Raw genomic sequence first — 13,484 nt, forward strand, 5'->3', positions numbered from 1 at the left:
AGAAGAACAAACGAGCAGCGGCTGTCACATTCGTTTTTTTTTGATTAAATTTTAATAAAAAATTTTAAAAAATTCAGAAAACGAATGTGATTTTCAGATGATTAAACATAAAAATATCATCAATTTTTATTATTTATTTTTTATAAAATAAATATTTATCGCTTGGTTGTTTTTATTACAAATTTAGATATCTTTTTTTTTTTTTATTCTTGTCAATAATTTACTATATTTGTTCCAATCCAACATAGATATATCAAACTAACTAATAGACCAAGATTCACTCTTATCAAAAAGGAAGCAAGCCAACAGTAATTACCTTATGAATAATCTTTTAGGTTTTTTTTTTTTTTAAAAAATTTTTACAAATTTCATCATGAATTGATATTTCTGGTTATTTAAAAGATTGGGAAGTTGTGCATCTTCCAACTCCAACCATTTTATCTTTTATATTTAAAATTTTCAAATATTCACAAACGCAAATCACATTTTATACAACAACATAAATGGAAAGTTGTTATGTAATTACAGTAGTTTAGAATTTTAATTGTTTGAAACTTGATGATTAAACACATCAGCAGAGAGAAGAGAAAGAGTGCACTCTTCATTGGAAGAATCACAATTTTTTTGTTTTTGTTTTGTAATTTTAATTTTGGTTTGATAGGATTTTTTTTATTTATTATTGGTGTATTCTAATTACTGAGTCTGCACCACCCGATGCGAAATAACCTTTGGTTGGGTGATACTTGATGGAGTGTATGGATTCGTCGAATTTAGGACGATGTGATTGGAGGTCTTGAATACAGGTCTTTGATGAGATGTCCCAGAAACGAATGGTGGAATCGTGTGAACTACTCGCTATGTACAGTCCCGATGGATCGATGGTGAGTGATGATACGGCATCAGAGTGTGCAACCATCGAGTGAATTGGCTGACAACTCTGGAGATCCCAGAACTCGATCTTGTTATCTTCGGTACCGGTTATTGCAAGTGGTAGCATTGAGTGGGAAACCACCTTGTTGATTTGATGGTTTCTCGAGTCGCTACTGTTGTTGTTTGATGACAATGTAGAAATATGTTGTCCAGTGCTTAAATCATATAATAATACAGTTCCGTCGACATAACCGATGAGAATACGATTGTAGTCGGTCGGAATGAGTGAGAGCGTCGTTGGGATACATGTCGAGTCGGTGGGGTGTTGGAATTGGCCGATTTCATTGCCGTTGTCGTCCCAGATACGAACGGTGGCGTCGGCCGATGCCGATATCAAGCGATCGTTGGTGGCGGCGAGAAGATCCCAGACGCCATCGGTGTGGCCGGCATACTCGCAGTCGAGGAACGCCTGGAGATCGCCGTGTGTGTGGTACGGGTCGGTATCGGCCGAGGGAATAGTCCAACTCTTGATGACCATGTCATAACCGGCAGAGTAGAGCTTCGATGAATCCGAGGAGAGCGCCGTAGTGTAGACCGGACCGGTATGGCCACGGAATGTGTAGATTGGCTCGACGTCGCCAGTCGACTTTTTCGAGGTGTTGCTGCTGGGCGCGAGCTGGTTGAGATTCCAAAGTTTGATGGTGCTGTCCTCCGATGCTGATATCAAGAGTGGTTCGGTGTCGTGGAACTGGAGTGAGCGTACACCGTCAAAGTGTGATTTGAGCGTGTGTTTATATCGCCATACTCTTGGCGCGGCAGAGTCACTGGCTATCTTGCTGTTGTCCTCCAGCTTGATGTCGTTGAGGTCGCCAGCACCAAGACCCATAAGTTCCGCTGCCAGTCCTTTCTTCTTACCGAGACTTCCAACCGGTGTGATACTACTACTGCTGCTCCTATTGGTTGCGCCAGTCTTTGAAGATGATATTCCACTTCTACCGATGCTACTTGTTCCAGAGTCGTCGGACATTGACGATTTTAGATTTGTCAATCCCTTCAACTTCATTCTACCCTTGGAATTTGAAGATAATTTATTGAAAAACTCTTCATTGAATGCGGATTCGTCGTATGAAGGTTCATCAGGTGGTGTTGTTGTTGTTGCTGTTGTTTGTCGATTATTTTGTGAAACGACTGTGTTGAATGATGATGAAGATCCACCATTCTCATGATGTGAAAGATCGATTACAGATGATGTTAAATCATTACCATTATTATTGATACTACTCTGTTGTTGTTGTTGGTCAATATTCTCTTTCAGAGAATCAAGGTTATCGAGGGTTGAAAAGTCAAAGGTTCCACCTGCTGAACCACCATTCGATAGACTGTCAAGTGATCCTAATGCACTCGATAAAGAATCGAGTGAATTTGTCAGATCGGACAGAGAATAGCCTTCTCCCATCGACGATGTTAACAATTGATCTGGATATACTTGTTGTTGCTGTTGTTGTTGTTGATTTGGTTGTTGTTGAATCGATGATGACTCAAGATCATTGATAGAAGATGTCATACTATATTGACTATCATTATTATTACTATTATTATTACTATTATTATTTAATTGTTGCTGTAATTGTTGTTGTAATTGTTGACTATTATTATTTGATTGTTGTTGTTGTTGTTGATGTTGTTGTTTCTTTAACTCTGGTAAGTTTAGAATGGTAGTTTGTTTATCATCCTGTATATTGTCATTGTCGACAGCAGCAACATCATAGCTGTTCAAATCTGGTTTCGAAACCAAGATATCGTTGTAATTCATCTCTCTAAGATACTTCTTGATTAGATTTCTAGTTATACTGACTTTGCTTGATTCTTTAAAGATAGATATTTCATTTAGGTTAGAAAAATATAATATCTATTGTAAATGTTTAAACATACTCTTTCCATAGCTTCTTGGTTGTGATGATGATGTTGTAGTTGTAGTTGTAGTCGTTGTAGTTATATGATCATTTACATCTTTTTCTATATTATTATTATTATTACTATTGCTATTCAAGATATTTGGTTGATTCTTTGCTCTCTCTTGCTGTAGTGCATACTCTAACATCTTTATTCTTCTAAATAAATCATTTCTTAGTTGTTCTTGTGTCTTTTTCTCTGCTTCCAATCTTGTTATTGTTGCCTATAGGTAGTAATAGTAGTAGTAGTTTAGTAACAATATTCATTATTCTATTCTATTCTATTCTCAACTACAAGGTAGTACTCTACTAACCATTAAATCTGATTTCTCTGATACCCAATGTGCTCTATCGATTTCATATTTGAACCACTCCGATTGAAGATAATCAAGTATCTTTGGCATTGTATATTGAGGTGCATTCTGTTGTTGTTGAAGTTCGTTGTCATCTGCACCTCCACCTGCACCCATCATCATTTGATATGAGTAACTCATTCTCTGTCAATCAATCAATCTATCTATCTTTGTTTGACAACACTCTAAAATGTTGTTTTTGTTTGGCACTATCTATCTTTTAAACAAACAAATACAAAAAATATCGATATAAATAATAATAAACTACTACAAAATCTAAACTATAAAAACTATTATTGACAAATCAATAAAAAAAAATAATTAATTACCATTTTAAGATAGAAAGAAGTGTGTGCAAAATTAAAAAAAAGTTTTAAAAAAAAATTAACATTTTTTTGATTTTTTTTTAAATAAAAGATATTGTTTATTTGTTATTATTGTTGTGTTGTTCAATTCTTAAGACCTTTTAATTTAACACTGAGATGAAAAAAGGTTCGGTTGACCAAGAACAAACTAATCTCTAACTTTCGAATATCACATTTTTCACCGTGATGGAATGACAAACAGTTTTACATCTGGACTAGTTTGGGGTATTTTTACCTTTAACAGATACATTGCATGAAAGTACCACCGAAACATAAAAAGTTACCAAATTTGACTTTATGTTAAATATCAACTTCTTTGATGATAATTGATGGAGATGGATGGGATACATGTCAATCAATAATTATATTTTATCAAATTATTTTTTTTAAAAAAAAAAAAAAATTAGTCTAACCATTAATAAAAAATAACTAGGATTCAATTGACTTGATTAATATAAAATCCTTGATATCTTTATTCTATTATTAAAATATCTTGTAATATTGTAGCCTTTCATGTAGTCACAGAGATTGTTGAATGTCTCCATAGATTCATGATATTGCATCACACAAATGAATTCATTTAGAAATATAGAACGATCCATGAATGTCTTTAAAAAGACAAGTTCATCTGTCCTTACGAGATAATCTGTAGACAGATGCTCTATCTTTGATGTTTCACCGTTCTCCATTATAGTTGTGAGAACTTCCACAATAAATAGATTGTTATTTTCATTGACATCCTCTTTGTCTAGTAGCCAGAGCCTCTCGAGTGAATTTTGCCTAGCGATAAGTCGACACAATTGTTGGGTAAACTGCTGGTAGTCAAAGATGATCGAGAGTGATCTAAGGTTCTCGAGACTTGAACAATCAAAGACATTGACAGACGACTGTGAAGGATCAGGTGTACCCGCGGTAACTATTAGCTTAAGTCTTGTCACTTGATTGTGGATAGGAATTGTCGTTATTCCCTCTGTTACATACAACTCAAGCTCTCTTAATTTGGATTTTGTTGAGAGCACAGGCAGCAGATCCTCGGTGACTGTGAGTGTCATTCTCGGGAGTAACACCAAGCTGTTCTGAGTAGCTAGATATCGAAAGAATGGTTGGTGCGGTGTTCTCAATATATTGATGCCAAGTGAGAAAAGCCGTTTAAAGTTGACCAGCTTCTGGAAATCGAACGGCGGTTTGATAGTATCGGTTTTACATCTTCTCAGAGTGCTCCATTTGAGGTCGTAGTTGTCGTTTTTGTAGAAATCCGGATATTGGTCGTTGATGCTGATCGACTCGATCACGTCGGGATTCAGGTAGTCGAGCCAGTTATCGACAGTGTTGAACGAAGAAGAGCAGTTCCTCGAGGATACACTCAGAGTCTTGAGTGTGTAAAAGTGATGAACCTTTAGAAAATTGAGCCAATCTTGATTTTTGTTGGCTGAACTCGGTAGCAACTCCAAATCGAGCAAGAAAGTCTCCAGCTTGGTGGTCAACGGTTTCAATTTCTCGATAATGGAGAAAGCAGACATAACAATATTATTCTTCTCGTAGAATACGATATGCAGTGACTTTAATGACCAACCTCGTAGATTGTTCCCAAGAGAACTCTCTGAAATCGCGAGTCGATTTACATCCTCATTGCAATTGATTTGTATCTTTAGTTTGGTTAGTGTGTGGAATGCCGGATTGCTAAAGATCTTGGCGAATCGGTTGGGTTGGCTGACGATATCGTCTGTCCACAGTCCCAAACTGTGTACATTGTTAATGAGGCAGTATCTATTGGATAGATGTGACTCCAAGTCAGTTAGTAAGTTCACGTTCGAGTAGAAGAATTGACTAGATCCAAAGTGCACGAGTGAATTTACATTGAAGCATTGCTTGACCATACCGAACCAGCTCCAACAAACCAAAGACAAGTTAATCCTTTCACGAGTCATCGAGTAGAGAGTTCTTTCGTTTTTGTCAATGCAACACTCCAGATCATCATATATCTAACATTGTATTATTATTATTGATTGTTTTTTTATAATGATGGATATTTATATTTAATGATCAATATTATGTTTTTAATGAAATTTAATTCCTTACGAGTAGAAAGCTAACAATACATTTCTGAAGGTAAACACTTAGGTTAACTTTACAGTCGCTCACCAATTCAAAGGAGCCCGGCACAATATATTGATATTCAAAATCCAAATTCTTGAATATATTATTAATATCATCATCATTGTCTTCCATATTATCTACTTAATCATGATTTTAAAGAATAAAACAAACTTATATTCTAAATCTACTATAATAATTCTTTCTATTTATCTAATTTTTATTTAAATCAAACAAGATTTGATTTCTCTGACTTAAAAAACCCCATCATTGCAATACCCAGTTTTGTTTTTTTGTTTTCCCATTTTTCTTAAAACATGTTTTTTCTGTTTATTTATTTTTATTTTTAATTATTCGATCCGGTGTTTGTTATTGACGATGAATCAAACAACAAGTATTTCTCTCTGCATGCAAAGAATCCCTTAAAAAGAAAAGCAAAATATATTTTATCTATATTCTCTGATTCTATTTACTATACTTTCAATTAACAGGATAGGTAAATTGACAAATATATTATTATCATTATTATAAGGTAGAGATGTTGTCATTTCCTTTAGACAAATATAAATAAAATTAAAATCATTGATTGATCGTGATTGATCAAGAAAAAAAAAAAAAAAGATGGAAACCAAATTAATTTTCTCTGATTGTAATTTATTCATTCTCATCGAATTCATCTTCATCCATGTACAAATAATCATCATTATACTCATTATTATCTTTTAATATTAATTTAAAAATATTTGGTAATAATGATCGATGAAAAAGCGTTCCCATGAAACTTAGTTGTGCGGGTTTACCAAAAACTAGGTAATGATCATCGTCAAACTTTCGAATTTCACAATCCGATCCGTAATATAGATTACGCGCGAAAATGTGATTGACGGTCGGCGGTATATTATCAAAGTTAAGGTTTCTTGAATTGAAATTAATTACTACTGTTTTAACGGAACGAGGTATGACGAGCTGTTGTTTGTTTGGACCTGGCTTAACGTTGTGTGTCAGTGTCATCGATTCCAGTGTTTCCGGTAGTGCGCCAACCCGTACCAAACCGATGGCATTGATTTTCAATTCCTTGACGGATGCAGGTAGGAATCCTTCGTCGAAATAGTAACGCGAGCAAGCACTGACATCCAACGACTCGATTCCATTGGCGTCACTTATTTGTCCGGCAACCAACTTGAGTGAGAACGTAACAATTTCCATCCGCTTTACTCTAACATTGCTTGGCAGTTCGAATACACTCGTACACACCTCCATTGAATCCAAATGGTATTGGACATTGGCAGGGAACATCTCTTCATAGCCGAACGTCGACTTTACTTGGAATGCCAACTTTTTGATGGTCGTAGGAAGTGCCGATGTCAAATGGTATTCCGAGAAGAACGCCAAGTCCGTTACGGATTTCGGTAGTTCGCTTAGGTCGACTCGATGCTGATTCTCGCCATTCTCTGGTTCGGAATCATTGAAGTGTAGAACCTCCAAGTTTGGCAGATCTTTGATGAACGGCATCCACGAAACCGGTACATATTTCAACGCACGAATACTCTGTGGTAGTACATTGGCTGTTATCGGTGCCGAAGGGAATTTAAGTGACTCGAGGTTGGGTGGCAACGATCCAGGCAGCACAGTGCCACTGTAGATCGGTCCGAAAGTCAACTTCTTTAGCGAAAGCGGTAGAACACCGGGAACAATCGATTTAGCAAACGTCGTTCCAAACTTTATCTTTTCTATGCCCTCAAACAAAGCAGCACGTTGCAGATCCTCATTGAAATAGTATCCAAACGTTAGTTTCTTTAGAGTCGGTGGTAGTGGATATCGCAGTGTATCACAATATCTAAAGTTCTTAACATTGGAGTTATGAATCGAACGATGAATTGAATTCGCTTCGCTACATAACAAAGTTACAGTCGATACATTTGGATTAATAGATTTATCTTTATATATTTATTCGCCAATTTTTGTAATTAATAACAGTTAGTTAGTTAGTTTTATTTATCTTTTTGTTTTAAATTGTTTAAAGAATTACCTTTTTCAAAGTCCGTTAAACTATAATCAAAGTTAGTATCAGTAATATCTAAATAGAATATACAATTATCTTTTGATTTAAGTGAATCTCTATAGATTGATTTAAAAGAGTTGAGATAGAGATATTCATATCTAAGAATGATTGTATTCGGATCAAACAACAAGTATTTCTCTCTGCAATCAAAGAATCTCTTACAAACAAAAGTAAAGCATATTTTATCTATATTCTCTGTTATTCTATTTACTATATTACCAATTAACAAGATAGGTAAATTGACAAATATATTATCTTTGTTATTATTATTATTAGATTGCATCATTTTCTCTTTTATGAATCTAAAAACAACAATATATTTATACTACTGTTTAAACAAAAATAAGAGAATAGAAATTTCTCAATTTCTTTCATTTCATTACTTTTTGATTAAATATCTTTTAAAAAAATCTTATCTGTAATAACAAAGATAAAAAAAAGAATTAATCTTTCTCGAAAATGATCATATCCTATTCATTTAGGAATTAATTTTTTATTTTTATTTTTTTAGAATATCTATGATTTTTTTGTAATGATAATTAATATGACATTATATTTATTTTAACTTGATCATCTATTAATATTAATTTAAATATATCTGATAATAATGATCGATGAAATAGAGTGCCGACGAACTTGTATACCGCAGGTTTACCAAAAACAAGGTAGTGATCATTGTCCAACTTTCGAATTTCACAATGCTCGCTGTGGTGGTAGTTTTTGGTGATGAAAATTTGATTGACTGTCGGTGGTATCATATCAAGACTTAGGTCACTTGAATCTGATTCTATAACTACGGTTTTGACCGATCGTGGAATGACAAACTTGTTTGCATTGGATCGGTTACTGTTGACCAATATCATGGTTTCAAGTGTTTCCGGAAGTGTTATTTCTCTTTCTATGCTACGGACATTAATCTTCAATTCCTTAACATTCGCAAGTAGAAATCCATCGTAGGAATAAAAACTTTTACAACGACTGATGTCCAATGACTCGATTCCATTTGCTTCGCTGATTTGTCCAGCAACCAACTTTAATGAGTATGTTACAATGGTCATCTTCTTCACCTTGACGTTACTTGGTAGTGAAATTTTCATCATCCACAACTCCATTGAATCCAATTGATAATTAACAGTTGGTGGGAATAGCTCTTCGTTGTTGAACAAACTGGTATACGTTGTAAACGATTTGATTGTCAAAGGAAGTGCTGATGTCAATGTGTAATCAGAGAGAAACGCCAAATCGGTTACTGATTTCGGTATTTCACTGAGATCTACTTGAACGATATCTTGATTCTCCGAATCATTGAAATGCAATACTTCCAAGTTTGGAAGTTCTTTAATCACTGATATCCATGATATCGGTACAAACTTCAATACTCGAAGAGTGTGTGGTAATATATTGGTTGTAATAGGTGATGAAACGTATTTCAGTATTTCAAGTTTGGGTGGCAACGATCTTGGAACCAAAGGAGCTCTATAACCTTTTCCAAATGATAGCTTCTTCAATGACACTGGTAGAGTACTTGGTTTAATCGATTTAGTAAAACTCACTTCAAACTTTATATCTTCTATACCATCAGGGAATGATTCACGATCTACATCCTCATTGAAAAAGTATCCAAATTTGAGTTTCTTTAGTGTCGGTGGTAGTGGATATTGTAATGTCTTACAATATTTGAACGTTGTAACATTGGAATCTTTTAACACCTTATATATTCGAGGTATTTCATCATGATGACCTAATATTAAAGTTGATACATCTGGTTTGATTGGTACCTCTTTTATGTTTTTTAGAAAAATAAATTAGTATAGTTAATCAACTCAGATTAGATGTATAATAAATAATTACCATTGTCAAAGTCATTCACATTATAATCAAATATAAAATTATTAGCCATATCAACATAGTGAATACAATTATCTTTTGATTTAAGTGAATTCTCGTAGATTGATTTAAAAGAGTTGAGATAGAGATGTTCAGATTTGAGACTGATTGTATTCGAATCAAACAACATGTATTTCTCTCTTAAATCAAAGAATCTCTTACAAACAAAAGTAAAGCATATTTTATCTATATTCTTTGTTATTCTATTTACTATATTTTCAATTAAAAAGATAGGTAAATTGACAAATATATTATCTTTGTTATTATTATTAGATTGCATCATTTTGTGAAAACAAAATAAAATACAAAACAAACTGATGATCTTTTTGGAATGTTTGAAAAGAGTAATGATTAAAAATTATAGAAATTGGCAATTTTTAAAAAAATCAGAATTATTGTGTAATACAGGGATCGTTTTAGATTTTTCTTATTCTTTTCTTTTCTTTTGACCAAAATTTTATGTAACCATTTTATTATAAAATTTGCAAAGAACCCAACTTTTTCATCATTTTCTTTATTAGACCTATTAATATTAATCTAAATATATTTGGTAATAAAGATCGATGAAATAGAGTGCCAATGAACTTGAGTTCTCCAGGTTTACCAAAAACAAGGTAGTGATCATTGTCAAACTTTCGAATTTCACAATGCTTGCTGTGGTTGTATTTTTTGGTGATGAAAATTTGATTGACTGTCGGTGGTATCATATCAAGACTTAGGTCACTTAAATCCGATTCTACAACTACTGTTGTGACCGATCGTGGGATGATCAACTTGTTTGCATTGGATCGGTTACTGTTGACCAATATCATGGTTTCAAGTGTTTCCGGAAGTGTTATTTCTCTTTCAAAGCTACTGACAATGATTCTCAATTCCTTAACAGTCGAAGGTAGAAATCCTTCTTTGAAATCATAAATGCTACAACGACTGATATCCAATGATTCAATACCATATGCTTCTTTGATTTGTCCAGCAACCAATGTTAGTGAGTATGTTACAATGGTCATCTTCTTCACCTTGACGTTACTTGGCAGTGACACAGACATCCACAACTCCAATGAATCCAAATCATAATTAACAGTTGGTGGGAATAGCTCTTCGTGTTTGAAAAATTTGTCATCATGCATTGTAAATTTTTTGATTGTCAATGGAAGTGCTGATGTCAATGTGTAATCAGAGATAAATGCCAAATCGGTTACTGATTTAGGTATTTCACTAAGATCTACTTGCATGACATCTTCATCGACATTATTTGAATCATCGAAATGCAATACTTCCAAGTTTGGAAGTTCTTTAATCACTGACATCCATGATATCGGTACAAACTTCAATACTCGAAGAGTGTGTGGTAATATATTGGCTGTAATAGGTGACAAATGGCTTTTCAGTTCTTCAAGTTTGGGTGGCAACGATCCTGGAACCAAAGGAGCTCTATAATCATTTCCAAATGATAGCTTCTTCAATGACACTGGTAGAACACCTGGTTCAATCGATTTGGTAAACCTCTCTCCAAACTTTATAACTTCTACACCATCAGGGAAAGATCCACAATGTAAACCCTCATTGAAATCGTATGCAAATCTGAGTTTCTTTAGTTTCGGTGGTAGTGGATATTGTAATGTCTCGCAATATTTGAAGTTTTTAACATTGGAATGATGTAGCAACATAGCACTTTCATTATTATTTACTATTAAAGTTGATACATTTAAATTGATTGGCACCTCTTTTTTTAGAAAAATAATAGAATAAATGTTATTGTTTGTAAAAATGATAATTAGATTAGATCTTTAATAAATAATTACCATTGTCAAAGTCTGTTACATCATAATCATCACCATGACTATTTGAGAGAACACAATTATCTTTTGATTTCAAAGAATTCTCGTAGATTGATTTAAAAGAGTTGAGATAGAGATTTTCATATTTGAGATTGATTGTATTTGAATCAAACAACAAGTATTTCTCTCTTAAATCAAAGAATCTCTTACAAACAAAAGTAAAGCATATTTTATCTATATTCTCTTTTATTCTATTAACTATACTTTCAATTAACAAGATAGGTAAATTGACAAATATATTATCTTTGTTACTATTATTATTATTATTAGATTGCATTACTATTATTATTATTCTTTTACTAATAATTAACGATAAAACAAGAATAATGATCTTTTCAAAAAAACTGATCACGATCAATTTTAATTTTTAGGAAAAATTTTTTTTTGGAGGATATTTATTCGTCTTCAATATCTTTTAAAATTAATTTAAATATAGATGGTAATAATGATCGATGAAATAGAGTACCAATGAACTTGTATTCTGCATGTTTACCAAAAACAAGGTAGTGATCATTGTCCAACTTTCGAATTTCACACTCCTTGCTGTGGTGGTATTTGAATTTTTTCGAAATAAAAATTTGATTGACTGTCGGCGGTATCATATCAAGGTTTAGGTCTGATTCGGGTTGTATAACTACGGTTTTGACCGATCGTGGAATGATCAACTTTTTTGAATTGGATCGGTTACTGTTGACGAGTATCATGGTTTCAAGTGTTTCCGGAAGTGTTACTTCTCTTTTAATGCTACTGACACTGATCTTCAATTCCTTAACAGTCGAAGGTAGAAATCCTTCGTTGAAATAATAACGTTGACAATGACAGATATCCAATGATTCGATTCCATTTGCTTCTTTGATTTGTCCAGCAACCAACTTTAATGAGTATGTTACAATGGTCATCTTCTTCACCTTGACGTTACTTGGTAGTGAAAATATATTCATAGATAACTCCATTGAATCCAATTGATAATTAACAGTTGGTGGGAATACCTCTTCATAGATGAACAACTTCTGATTATCAACTGTAAACTTTTTGATGGTCAAAGGAAGTGCTGATGTCAATGTGTAATCAGATAAAAACGCCAAATCGGTGACTGATTTTGGTATTTCACTGAGATCTACTTGAACGACATATTGATTATCCGAATCATCGAAATGCAAAACTTCCAAGTTTGGAAGTTCTTTAATCAATGGCAACCATGATATCGGTACAAACTTTAATGCACGAAGAGTGTGTGGTAATATATTGGTTGTAATAGGAGACGATGAGTATTTCAGTATTTCAAGTCTGGGTGGCAACGATCCTGACACCAAAGGTGCTTCATAAACTGGTCCAAATGATATCTTCTTCAATGACACTGGTAGAACTCCTGGTTCAATCGATTTTGAAAAATTCTCTCCAAACCTTATAACTTCTATACCATCAGGGAATGATTCACGATCTAAATCCTTATTGAAAACGTCTCCAAAGCTGAGTTTCTTTAGAGATGAAGGCAGTGGATATTGTAATGTCTCACAGTATTTGAACTTTTTAACATTTGAATTGTGTAACATCTTAGAGATTCGATGTGTATTGTGTTTACCTAATTCTACACTTGACACATTTGATAATATAGATTCGTCTTTTGTTTTGTTAATATTAATGTAATATTTTTCACTGAATTAAGTTAGATATAATTACCATTGTCAAAGTCATTCACATTATAATCATATGTTATATATTCATTATACAAATTAATATAGAGATTACAATTATCTTTTGATTGCAAAGATTCTTTATAGATTGATTTAAAAGAGTTGAGATAGAGATGTTCATATTTGAGACTGATTGTTTTTGAATCAAACAACATGTATTTCTCTCTTAAATCAAAGAATCTCTTACAAACAAAAGCAAAACATATTTTATCTATATTCTTTGTTTTATTTATAATGTTACCGATTAATAACAATGGTAAATTAACAAATATATTATCTTTGTTATTATTACTATTACTAAATTGCATTCTTTAATACTCTTTTATTAATTTAATTCGATATTTAAAAATCTATAAGTTCTCAAAAGAT

At 33.1% G+C, this 13,484-nt stretch overlaps 5 protein-coding genes across 5 annotated transcripts; all 5 read right to left on the reverse strand.

The window, feature by feature from the left end:
- Window positions 1-676: 676 nt before the first annotated feature.
- Window positions 677-3,316, reverse strand: strn (striatin; the record flags this gene model as incomplete). Its single annotated transcript, XM_020577140.1, has 3 exons — window positions 677-2,736; window positions 2,803-3,046; window positions 3,137-3,316. The coding sequence occupies 3 exons, from the start codon at window positions 3,314-3,316 to the stop codon at window positions 677-679; spliced, it is 2,484 nt and encodes an 827-aa protein (XP_020432814.1).
- Window positions 3,317-3,989: 673 nt separating this feature from the next.
- Window positions 3,990-6,182, reverse strand: PPL_06279 (uncharacterized protein; the record flags this gene model as incomplete). The annotated part of the gene is made up of 3 exons (XM_020577141.1): window positions 3,990-4,533; window positions 4,904-5,036; window positions 6,113-6,182. The coding sequence occupies 3 exons, from the start codon at window positions 6,180-6,182 to the stop codon at window positions 3,990-3,992; spliced, it is 747 nt and encodes a 248-aa protein (XP_020432815.1).
- Window positions 6,183-6,288: 106 nt separating this feature from the next.
- PPL_06280 (uncharacterized protein) lies at window positions 6,289-9,863 on the reverse strand (the record flags this gene model as incomplete). Its single annotated transcript, XM_020577142.1, has 5 exons — window positions 6,289-6,353; window positions 6,435-7,571; window positions 7,664-7,987; window positions 8,352-9,476; window positions 9,548-9,863. The coding sequence occupies 5 exons, from the start codon at window positions 9,861-9,863 to the stop codon at window positions 6,289-6,291; spliced, it is 2,967 nt and encodes a 988-aa protein (XP_020432816.1).
- A 193-nt stretch (window positions 9,864-10,056) lies between these two features.
- Window positions 10,057-11,698, reverse strand: PPL_06281 (FNIP repeat-containing protein; the record flags this gene model as incomplete). Its single annotated transcript, XM_020577143.1, has 2 exons — window positions 10,057-11,270; window positions 11,386-11,698. The coding sequence occupies 2 exons, from the start codon at window positions 11,696-11,698 to the stop codon at window positions 10,057-10,059; spliced, it is 1,527 nt and encodes a 508-aa protein (XP_020432817.1).
- A 118-nt stretch (window positions 11,699-11,816) lies between these two features.
- Window positions 11,817-13,423, reverse strand: PPL_06282 (FNIP repeat-containing protein; the record flags this gene model as incomplete). Its single annotated transcript, XM_020577144.1, has 2 exons — window positions 11,817-13,077; window positions 13,152-13,423. The coding sequence occupies 2 exons, from the start codon at window positions 13,421-13,423 to the stop codon at window positions 11,817-11,819; spliced, it is 1,533 nt and encodes a 510-aa protein (XP_020432818.1).
- Window positions 13,424-13,484: the final 61 nt, after the last annotated feature.

This window comes from Heterostelium album (assembly GCF_000004825.1).
Source record: "Heterostelium album PN500 unplaced genomic scaffold PPL_contig15, whole genome shotgun sequence".
Lineage (NCBI taxonomy): Eukaryota > Evosea > Eumycetozoa > Acytosteliales > Acytosteliaceae > Heterostelium > Heterostelium album.